This window comes from Sebastes umbrosus, chromosome 4 (genome assembly GCF_015220745.1).
Source record: "Sebastes umbrosus isolate fSebUmb1 chromosome 4, fSebUmb1.pri, whole genome shotgun sequence".
Taxonomy (NCBI): domain Eukaryota; kingdom Metazoa; phylum Chordata; class Actinopteri; order Perciformes; family Sebastidae; genus Sebastes; species Sebastes umbrosus.
In genome coordinates, this window is record NC_051272.1 from 26,030,813 (window position 1) to 26,041,465 (window position 10,653).

General features: G+C 39.7%; 1 protein-coding gene across 2 annotated transcripts in view; it reads left to right on the top strand.

The window, feature by feature from the left end:
* The first annotated feature begins 3,788 nt into the window (after positions 1–3,788).
* The window catches only part of edc4 (enhancer of mRNA decapping 4), a 34,754-nt gene continuing 27,889 nt past the window's right edge, over positions 3,789–10,653 (top strand). For both annotated transcript variants that reach the window (XM_037766722.1, XM_037766723.1), the window contains exons 1-7: positions 3,789–4,331; positions 7,629–7,791; positions 7,992–8,103; positions 8,486–8,585; positions 9,812–9,998; positions 10,295–10,442; positions 10,530–10,634. In XM_037766722.1, the coding sequence (XP_037622650.1) occupies positions 4,244–4,331; positions 7,629–7,791; positions 7,992–8,103; positions 8,486–8,585; positions 9,812–9,998; positions 10,295–10,442; positions 10,530–10,634 (903 nt within the window). In that variant the 5' untranslated portion in view covers positions 3,789–4,243. The remainder of the gene's footprint in view (positions 4,332–7,628; positions 7,792–7,991; positions 8,104–8,485; positions 8,586–9,811; positions 9,999–10,294; positions 10,443–10,529; positions 10,635–10,653) is intronic.

A 10,653-nucleotide genomic window follows, 5' to 3' on the forward strand; every position in this document is an offset into this window, starting at 1 on the left:
ACAGGTAATCTGAAAAAAATCATGGGCCTCTGTGTCCTCCAGTGCTCCTAATGGCATCTGCAAGATTTCACAGACCGGAGGAAAACAACCAATCAGAGCAGAGCTTGAACCTCGCCGTCTCTGAGGAGCTGTCAATCACTCCGATCAAATGGTCCAACTAGGCAGCGCTGATCAAATATGAATCAGTATTCTGTTACTCTAATGACTATTTCTCGCCTCTAATGTTTTCAGAAACATCTTGTAGTGTACTGATTAGCTGTAAAATGAGAAAGTTTGTGACCCGGCCGCCATGTTGAGATCAGTTGAGGAAATACCAAGCAACGCCCACCAGCCGGAGCACAGCCAATAGGAACACTCTCTCTCTCTGAAATGACCTGTGATTGGCCAAGGTCTCTCATCACAGGCTAGATTTTTTAAAGCCTGAAAACGGAGCCATGAGGAGGTGCAGAAGTCAAGTTTTCTCTCAGAACACTTGAATTACAATATGCTGAAAGGTTATTATGGAATTTTTGCCCAATGATGCCAAAGATATTCTTCCTACTGAAGCTTTAATATAGCAAAATAGAACTTGAAAATGCATTTCCTGCAGAAAATGCATGTGAATGCTGAAAGCTGAAATAAATACATTGCTGAAAATTCAGAAATCTCCTTGCACTTCTGAAAAACTGATTTGTAAAACTGGTAGAGTTGAAAGCTGAACTGCATTACCTAAAGAAACTCAGAGCTGAAATACAAGTTTCAAGTTTCTTTATTTCTTTATTCTTCATATGCACAACAATTACAGCAAGCAGGCAGTCGTTGGCAATGAAAATCTTGGGTCTCAGGTAGGGTAGAGTGGGGTGATTTGAATTGAGCCATCAGATCACCCCACCCCAGTTTCTAAGTAACCATAGACAACATTTTTAAAGAGTCATCCATTTTATTGACTCGGTGATGGCGAGATGCCCATATGACAAGTTGTGAGCACATTTAGGTCCAAAAAATGTCTTTTTGATGTCAAAGTAAAAAAAAATGTTATGTTCAACCAGTCATGATTCTTGTGTCTGAACAATTACAGACAAGTTTGAAAAAATCTCACACACATGTGCTTTAAGAAATTACAATATGTTGCTATACTGTTAGCATGACATCAGCTCTAAACTGCTGGATGATGTTAAAATGGCGGGGGTGGGGTCATTTGAGCCAAAAAGCCTCGCGGAAGTTGAGCCATTTATAATTGTATATAATTAGCTATAATAGCTTTTTATGTAAATCTCAATGTAAACTGCATTGGTTCAATAAAGTATAAATAAAATATGATCATATAGGCTAATCAACTTCTAACCTTTTCTGGGACGTGATTGGTTCATGAGTTTTAAGGTGCGCCACCATCTGCCATGCCGCACTCCTGAAGCAACCTCTCTCAGAAGAGCCACTGCCTTTAGGCACAATGTGGTTGAAGTTCTTTGATAACCTTCAGTGATAGACAGGTGTGATTGATAGACTAGGCGCACCGTGTACGGCTCGACTTATCCTCTCCCTATAGGCTCAGCTTACCCTTCTCTGGGGGCAAGTTGAACCTAGAGAACACTTTTTTTGGGGTAAAAATCACATTTTGAAAACCGTTTATTTTAGATCCAAAGTGATCATTCCCGAGGATGCACCACATCCTGTAATATATGTACACGTTTTAGTTGGAGACATTACTGTTATTCCCTTTAAAGACGCCTCAAGTAGAAACTGGCTCAGCTCGACCCACTCTGCCCTTCCCTTCAACAATGCTCATTAAAAATGTCTAAATAAAAAAGGGAAAATCACACGATTAAAAGCAAAATGAGAATCAAAGTATTAAAATTGCTAGAAACAAAATTGCTAGAAAAGCTGGAAGCTAATCTGTAATACTGTCAAAGGTCGAAGTTGAAATGAATTAACTTGTTAGACAGAGAGTAGTATTTGGGTGGAATTATAGACACAAGAAGTGGACGTAGTCACCGTGACGTCACCCATTGGTTTGTGGACTGTCGTTTTGAAGCCTCGAGTTTGGTCAACTACTAACAGGTACAGCACAGAATTAAGAATAGAAACTTCTCCTTAGTTCCCTCTAGCTGCACACACTTCTTCTCTCTCCTACGTTGTCATGTGCCCCACATGAGTATTCATGCTGAGATTCAGAGAAGGCCTCTTAAGACTGATGGAGCTGGATGAATGTTTTCACCACAAGAGGGCAATGAAGCCTTTCTTCTGGCCTCTTCCTCAACTGTAAAGGATTATGTACACAGACACACTGTTCAAAGACACCTCATTTGGTGACAGCAAAAGCTGGTGCATATTAGAGTTAAGGGAGCATCTTTACCTTCCGTAATTGTTTTATAAATGGTCGCATCTTCACGGAAAGAAAATAATGATTTTGAACTCTTGCATTTGCAGCTTAATGTGTTGATTTGCAGAGCAGATAATAGTAGTGAGGTGCTGATTTTTGTGATGCATTTGTGAGGATGATCTATCATGCTGTCCTCTAAAAACATGTTCTTCCTTTTCATGCTGTTCTTTGATTATTTTTCCTGGAAGCGCTGTACCCAGAGGATACTGTTTTGTCTGTTGACCTCTGGGAGCAGAGTGGCACTTTTAAGTCATCTGCTGTCTTTGATTAACTGTAATTAATGACAGCAAGAAACAAACATCACTCATTATTGAATGGTAATTGTTTTTAGGGCTTTTTGGATGAAGAAAATAAAAGTGAGTACCACAAAAATCCCACTCAAGATGGAACTCATGCATTGAAGTGTCTAAAGCCTAATTCTACATAGGGCTGTCAATCGATTCAAATATTTAATTGCGATTAATAGCACGATTGTCCATAGTTAATCGTGATTAATCGCAAATTATAAGTATATAATACTCACCCATCAACATGGGAGTGGACAAATATGCTTGTTTTATGCAAAGTATGCATATATTTATTATTGGAAATCAATTAACAGCAGAAATGACAAATATTGTCCAGAAACTCTCACAGGTACTGCATTTAGCATAAAAATATGCTCAAGTCCATTTACCATTTAACGATTTTCCCCCTACATGTTAGCTTATATGAGAGTGTTCGAACATGGTTTGAGACCCATATTGGACAACCACCCCTCCTAAAGACGCAGATATCTTCTTCAAAAATAAATATCAACAGTATGTTTTTTTGATCTTCGGGAAGGTAACAAACAAGATTATCCATAATTTCAATATTTTTGGTCCAAAAAATAGGGTAGACACCTCTTTACATCTCTTGAAGTTTTCATGTTGTGCCCAGGGGTGTAAATATATATTGGAGGCAGTGCAGTTGCACTGGGGCACGTAGGGTGGGGGGGCCCGTAGAGAGAGCCCTTCCCAATACAATAGCCGAAGTAACTCATTCGACTGTAAAATCCAAAACACGCTGGCTGACCTGCAACGAATCCTGATTGAGGATTGGAACGCCATCCCACAGCAACGTGTGACCAGGTTGGTGACCAGCATGAGGAGGAGGTGCCAGGCTGTTGTGGCTGCGTATGGATCTTCCACCCGCTACCGAGGCTCCTGACGGTGTATTAAATGAATAAAGTGTAAAATTGCCAATATGTCTTGTTTGTTCCTTGTTACTGATAGAGAGTTCAATCATCCAATCCACCAAACAACTCAAAACAAGAGTCAACACCAACAGGAGAATACACTGTTTACCATTGACAGAGCATTTTGGCAAATTTTTCTTGGGCGCTCCCCACATAATCAGCTGTGCTGCTCATCCCACAAATGCATGATCCTTACAAGTTTGACATCATTGTGAAGGTAAATAAACAGGCTTTCCAACAATGTAAAATAAAATGCCAATTAGCATTGTAACAACAGAGAAATAATCCACCAAACACAAATTTCCAAACTTTTTTTCCTGAGTCATTGAGACATTCTGGTTAATCACACCACACTATAACACTCACTCAAATAGGTTTAACATGTAGGGGGGAAATCGTCAGAAAATGATTGATTTCTGACAGAATGCCCCAACAAGGGCGACATCATGCCTTGTTGTGAACAATCTCTGAAACTCATTACAATTTGAGGTAGGAACCAATGACCTGACGCAGACACTAGTCGGAGCATTCCGCCGCGGCCCTACCGGAAGTTTAGCCGGTTGCTGTGGGTGAACGAAGGCAACACTGACAGCATCGCATCAAACCAGACGTTACTATCTCTTTCCCCCAAGCTAACCCAGTTTCCCCCTTTTCCCTTCACACACATGGCGTCCAACTCTAACATAGACATCGAGGGTGCGACCCAGCACCTCCGGGACATCCTGAAGCTCGACCGGCCCGGGAACAGCACCGGTAAGTCGGAGCACCGGGAGATGATCAGCAGGTCTGTCCGGGGAGAGTAGGCCGCAGAGAGGCTAAAGGAGCAGCTAGCGTTAGCTTCACCGGGACACAGATAGCGCGCTGCTTTGAGTACAGTCAGCTCAACAGCAGCTTCACTTAAAGACACAACCATCCAGTTTGGATGTCAGTGAAGTTACACATGTATTGGCTCTCTAATCTCCGCGTAGTGTTGAAGGTTTAGTCGCAATGTTGGAGAGCTAACTGCGGAGAGCTCTCTTAGCATCCTGAGTGTTAGCTTACGTTACTAGCCTCAGCTAGCTTATGTCTCAGTCTAGTCTCTGGGGTGGGAAAGATGTTTGTTTGCTGCCACGCGACTAAAAAAGTAGAACAAATGTTTCTTTAATTTATAATATCATTGTTGCTCATTTGGTACTTTAAAAGCAGTGATGTTAAACTGAGGTCTACTGCTATCAAGAATTAGCTTGAGCCTCTTTAACTGCGTAGAAGGTCGGTGTTCTTGTGCCAATTTGGATGCACTCAGGTTTAGCCTTGTAATACCCAGTCATTTAGAAACCTGCACCTAAATGATAAAGTGTTGTAATGAAGACACTTTATAGGGAGGATGGAGAAAAAGAAAACAGGTTTTTCTGAAGTGTAAACTCACCATGAGTATCCAAAGTATCTTGCTCCTGTACTTTCTGTTTTGGGAAGTACACTATATTCAAATAACTTCACATGATTATATGGTTATAGACTGTGTGGCGGAGCAGAATCAATTGGTAGAAGGTCGGTGTTCTTGTGCCAATTTGGATGCACTCATTTCAGGTTTAGCCTTGTAATACCCAGTCATTTAAAAACCTGCACCTAAATGATAAAGAGTTGTAATGAAGACACTTTATAGGGAGGATGGAAAAAAGAAAACAGGTTTTTCTGAAGTGTAAACTCACCATGAGTATCCAAAGTATCTTGCTCCTGTACTTTCTGTTTTGGGAAGTACACTATATTCAAATAACTTCACATGATTATATGGTTATAGACTGTGTGGCGGAGCAGAATCAATTGGTAGAAGGTCGGTGTTCTTGTGCCAATTTGGATGCACTCATTTCAGGTTTAGCCTTGTAATACCCAGTCATTTAAAAACCTGCACCTAAATGATAAAGAGTTGTAATGAAGACACTTTATAGGGAGGATGGAAAAAAGAAAACACATGTTTTTCTGAAGTGTAAACTCACCATGAGTATCCAAAGTATCTTGCTCCTGTACTTTCTGTTTTGGGAAGTACACTATATTCAAATAACTTCACATGATTATATGGTTATAGACTGTGTGGAGGAGCAGAATCAATTGGTAGAAGGTCGGTGTTCTTGTGCCAATTTGGATGCACTCATTTCAGGTTTAGCCTTGTAATACCCAGTCATTTAGAAACCTGCACCTAAATGATAAAGTGTTGTAATGAAGACACAACTGGCTTTATAGGGAGGATGGAGAAAAGAAAACACATGTTTTTCTGAAGTGTAAACTCACCATGAGTATCCAAAGTATCTTGCTCCTGTACTTTCTGTTTTGGGAAGTACATTATATTCAAATAACTTCACATGATTATATGGTTATAGACTGTGTGGCGGAGCAGAATCAATTGGTAGAAGGTCGGTGCTCTTGTGCCAATTTGGATGCACTCATTTCAGGTTTAGCCTTGTAATACAGAGTCATTTAGAAACCTGCACCTAAATGATAAAGAATTGTAATGAAGACACTTTATAGGGAGGATGGAAAAAAGAAAACACATGTTTTTCTGAAGTGTAAACTCAATTGCCAATTTGGATGCACTCATGTCAGGTTTGTTTGTGTGTTTCCGCAGCCTAGTAATACCTGGTCATTTAGAAACTCGCAACCTAAATGATAAAGTGTTGTAACGAAGACGCTACTGGCTTTATAGGGGGGCTGGAGAAAAAGAAAACACAGGTTTTCTGAACTCAATCATGCTCCAGAGTATCCTGTACTTTCTGTTTTGGGAAGTACAACATATTCACATAACTTCACATGAGTATATGGTTATAGACTGTGTGGAGGAGCAGAAACAATTGAAACATAGAAAAAAGATTATTATTTTCTCATTATGTGATTAAAGGTGTTGGCAACTTTTTTTTCAAGCTATATGTATGATTGAATCAACATTACAACATTAGCATTACCAAAATTCTGTTTAAACCCATTGGACAGGATTGATATGCCAGATGAGTAATAAAGTATTTGCCGCAATGCAATTCTGTAATCTTCTGCTGTGTGTGAGGTTATTTGGACAGACAGCAAACTGTACCCAAATGGCTCTTTCTTGATGCCAACAGATCTTTTTCACAGCAGGTATTTTGATTTGTTATTACAGGTAAAGAACAGGTGTAATTAATAACATTAATCATGGCTCTTTTTTGACTAAAGTGTTCCAGTAAGTAATGGCTGTGAGCCAGCTTGCAAATAAGTAGGGCTTTGGAACTGGTAAACGTCAATTGAATGTAGTCAGTACTGAGGTTAATAGTTCCACCTGCGGTTTTCCTGCTCTGACATATCGAAATGTGTGTGTGAATAAAGTATTATGCTCCAGAAAGAAGGGGATCAATTGGTGTCAGTAAGGGAGAATGGTGTGATTAGCATCTTGCTGACATCATTGTCCTCACTGTAAAAGGATATATTAACAGGTATGTAGAAAGAGCCTTTTCAGATGTAATTTGTTACATGTTTTTGTCTGTCCAAATAATTGAATATATTAAATAAAAAAACTATAGCTAAACAATTTAACCCTCTGAGAGCCACAATAGACCGTGGTGGTTTTAGGTGGGACAGGGACGTTAGGGGGAGATAGCAGGTCCACAGTATATGTCACATAGAAGTAGTGTACATCATCTGTAAGCTGGGAACCTGAAGATTAAAGCTGAAGTAGGTGAGATTGGAGCAAATATGATTAAAAAAAGTTATTTTTATAAAACGGTCGCTATATCGTGTCAGTAGTATATGAAACAGATAACCTGAAAAAAATCATGTGCCTCTGTGTCCTCTGGTGCTCCTAACGACATCTGCAAGATTTCACAGACCGGAGGAAAACAACCAGTAAGAGCTGATCTGAGGTCCACTGTCCATCTGCTGTCTATGAGAGCCGGCTGTCAATCACTCGCGAACTCCGACCAAATGGTCAAACTAGGCAGCGCTGATCAAATATGAATCAATATTATGTTACGTTAAACTCCCCTGTTGGGTTTTAATTTACATCTTTTTGCAATGTATCCCATAACCCCTGCATTCAATGTCTTTCCTCAGATGCACCATCAAGTGATGGTCCAAGAATGCCATCTTTTAACGGAGAGCTGAATGGGTTACTGGGAGCATCAGGCCTTCTCGGGGGCCGTGATCAGTCAACCATGTCAGACTCTACCAGACCCATCTCCACAGACCTCAGCACCACTCAGGAGTGTCAGATAATGTGAGTCGGTTCTTAGAATCAGTCACTTGCACAACTTTGCAGTTAGGTTGACTTTGTCACATGAAGCATAATCACAGAGATCTTCTATTTGTATTTGATAATTAAAACTGCAGACATTTTTGTAAACACTTATATACTTTCATATTTTTTTAAGAAGCTAAATCCACATTGAACTTAAATGTATTGTGCTGCAATTTCAGCTGCCTTTCTGGTGATGATGGCTCCACCTGTATCCCCATCACCTCCAACAATGTGGAGATTGTGGCGAGCCAAGATTCCAGCATCAGCAGCAAGGCTCGTGGCAGCAGCAAGGTAAGAAACCAAATCATCAGCAACGAAATAGCGGCATCCACTAAGTGTTTATATCAGCAAGTCAGAAATGGGAATCTACAACACAAACAATGTAAGACAGTCAAGGTAGTCGTGGTGACTTACCGGAGTTAAGAGTTTGCTTTCGTACAAGTGACAAGCTACATTGCTTTTTAAAAATTCAGATCCCCGAATCCCTTTAAATGAAATAACTTGTTTTTTTAAAGAATATAAATTATTACAGAAGTAAATAAGTTAAAGTGCTTCATTTTTATGGCCTGGCTTTGGCTCTTGAAGGCCATAGCCTCATGGTTGAAAAAAGTTCTAATGACCTTTGTTCAGATAGCAGTAGTTCATTTTGAATGTTTATTTGTTTTTCATTCAGGTGAAGATTCAACCTGTTGCCAAGTACGACTGGGAACACAAGTATTATTATGGCCGACTGATAGCCGTGTCCAACTCCTTCCTGGCATACGCCATCAGAGGTGAGAGTCCTGGAGTGCCTGTTATTTCTACCATCAAATGACATAAACATTAAATAAGGGCTGTAACTAATGACTATTTTGATAATTGATTATTCGGCTAATTATTACTTCGATTAATCAATTAATAATCAGATAAAAAGAAAAGAAATATTATTTCCAGCATTTTATTAATAAAACTAAGCATATTCCTCATCACCTTATACAACGCTCGTTTACTACGATAAATAAAATGAAATAAAATAAATGGACTGGAGATGCAGCCCTGCACTGAGGATAAAAGGGAAAGGTAACTAATATATATTTGATCAGATATTGCTAAAGTTTGAGGTACTTGTACTTGAGTATTTCCATATTCTGTATCTTTATACTTCTACTCTACTACAATTCAGAGGCAAATGTTGTACTTTTTACTCCACTACATTTATTTGACAGCTTTAGTTACAAGTTACCTTGAAGATTCAGATTAATAACCAAAAAATCAACTAATAAATTATGATGTATTATTTTAGATTAAGCTACCCAGCAGTATATAAAGTCATTAAAATGAGCCTCACCTTTACCAGCTACAACATTAATGCATCAATAATATTAATAAGCACCAGTAATATATATATTAATAATGTATATATATATAATTCTGAAATGGGTCATTCTTTAAATGAGTACATACTTTAGCTACTTTAAGTATATTTTTTCTATATATTATGTTAATAATTTTGTTCTTATACTTGAGAAAGATTTTGAATGCAGGACTTTTACTTTTACGTATTTTTATACTGTGGTATTACTACTTCTACTCAAGTAAAATAGCTGAGTACTTTTTCCACCACTGGAAGAAATAAAGGATTCACTTTAGACTGTCTCTGATGAATGGCCTGAAATATTCCAAAAACTCCACAATGTGACGTTATACTCCAGTGTCTCTCTTCTCTTTTGTGTCCGTTTTGACGCCAAACGCACAATTACAGGTTATTTAAAAACAAACCTGAGGGACAGAAATTCCTTCCTCTCCGTTTTGTCTCTGCTGGTGTGTTTGTGTGTGTGTAAGAGGGCCACAGGTCTAGTTTAGATTTCCTCCCATTATTATCCCATTCCTCTACTTACACAGATATTTTGATATAACATGATCAAACACTGTGGGTCTGTAGTTGCATAAATCAACGTGCTGTGATACCGCAGACTTCTGGTTTTATCTTTTTCTTTGAAATAAACATCTCTTCCCTCAGGAGCCAACAACCATGCAATGATTCGTGTCCTGAGTGTGACTTTTGCTGAGCGCTCCCTACTGAAGGGCTTCACTGGAGCTGTCACAGATCTGGCTTTCGCCCACCTCGACTCCTCCCTGTTGGGTTGCGTAGATGAAGCGGGCAACCTGATTGTCTGGCAGCTCACCTGCACTGGAAGCAAGATACTGTATCCTGACATGTGGGAGAAATTGAAAAGGAGTGTGTAGGAGGGTGTGCAGATCTATGTGTGTCTCTAGAGTGGTAGTAGTAGTCACTGCTTGCCTATGTGCTGTTTATTTCATCTTATATTTGTGTGTACTTTTCAAGTGCAAACAATAATTGCTCACAGCAGAACAAACTGCCTTCTGATTCTACACAAACCCCTGTGATATTAAAACCTGCTTTGGCATAGCAATCACAGAAGCAAATTAGTCAAGAACTGGTCTTTTAGTCCCATTTTCCTTAACCCAACGCTTCCTACAGTGATCAGGTGGTGATTCATGTCCGACGGCCAGAAGACTCTCCACTGAACTCCCACCGTCGCCTCATCTGGTGCCCGTTCATCCAAGACGACAATGAGGAGAATCAGGATGACACAAGCCAGACCTTAGCCCTTCTACATGAAGACATGGTATTAGTGTTGTTGGTATCAGAATCGTATCAGGATAGAGAAAAGTGGGAACTTTGCATCCCTAATTATATCCCCCTCTCCATCTAGGCTGAGGTGTGGGACTTGGAAGTCTTGAGAGCCAACCACAGCAGTTGGCCCATCGACGCCACAGACCTGAAAGAAGGCCTCATCACAATCAAGGGACATACGCAGGTAGGGGTCAGGATAAAGC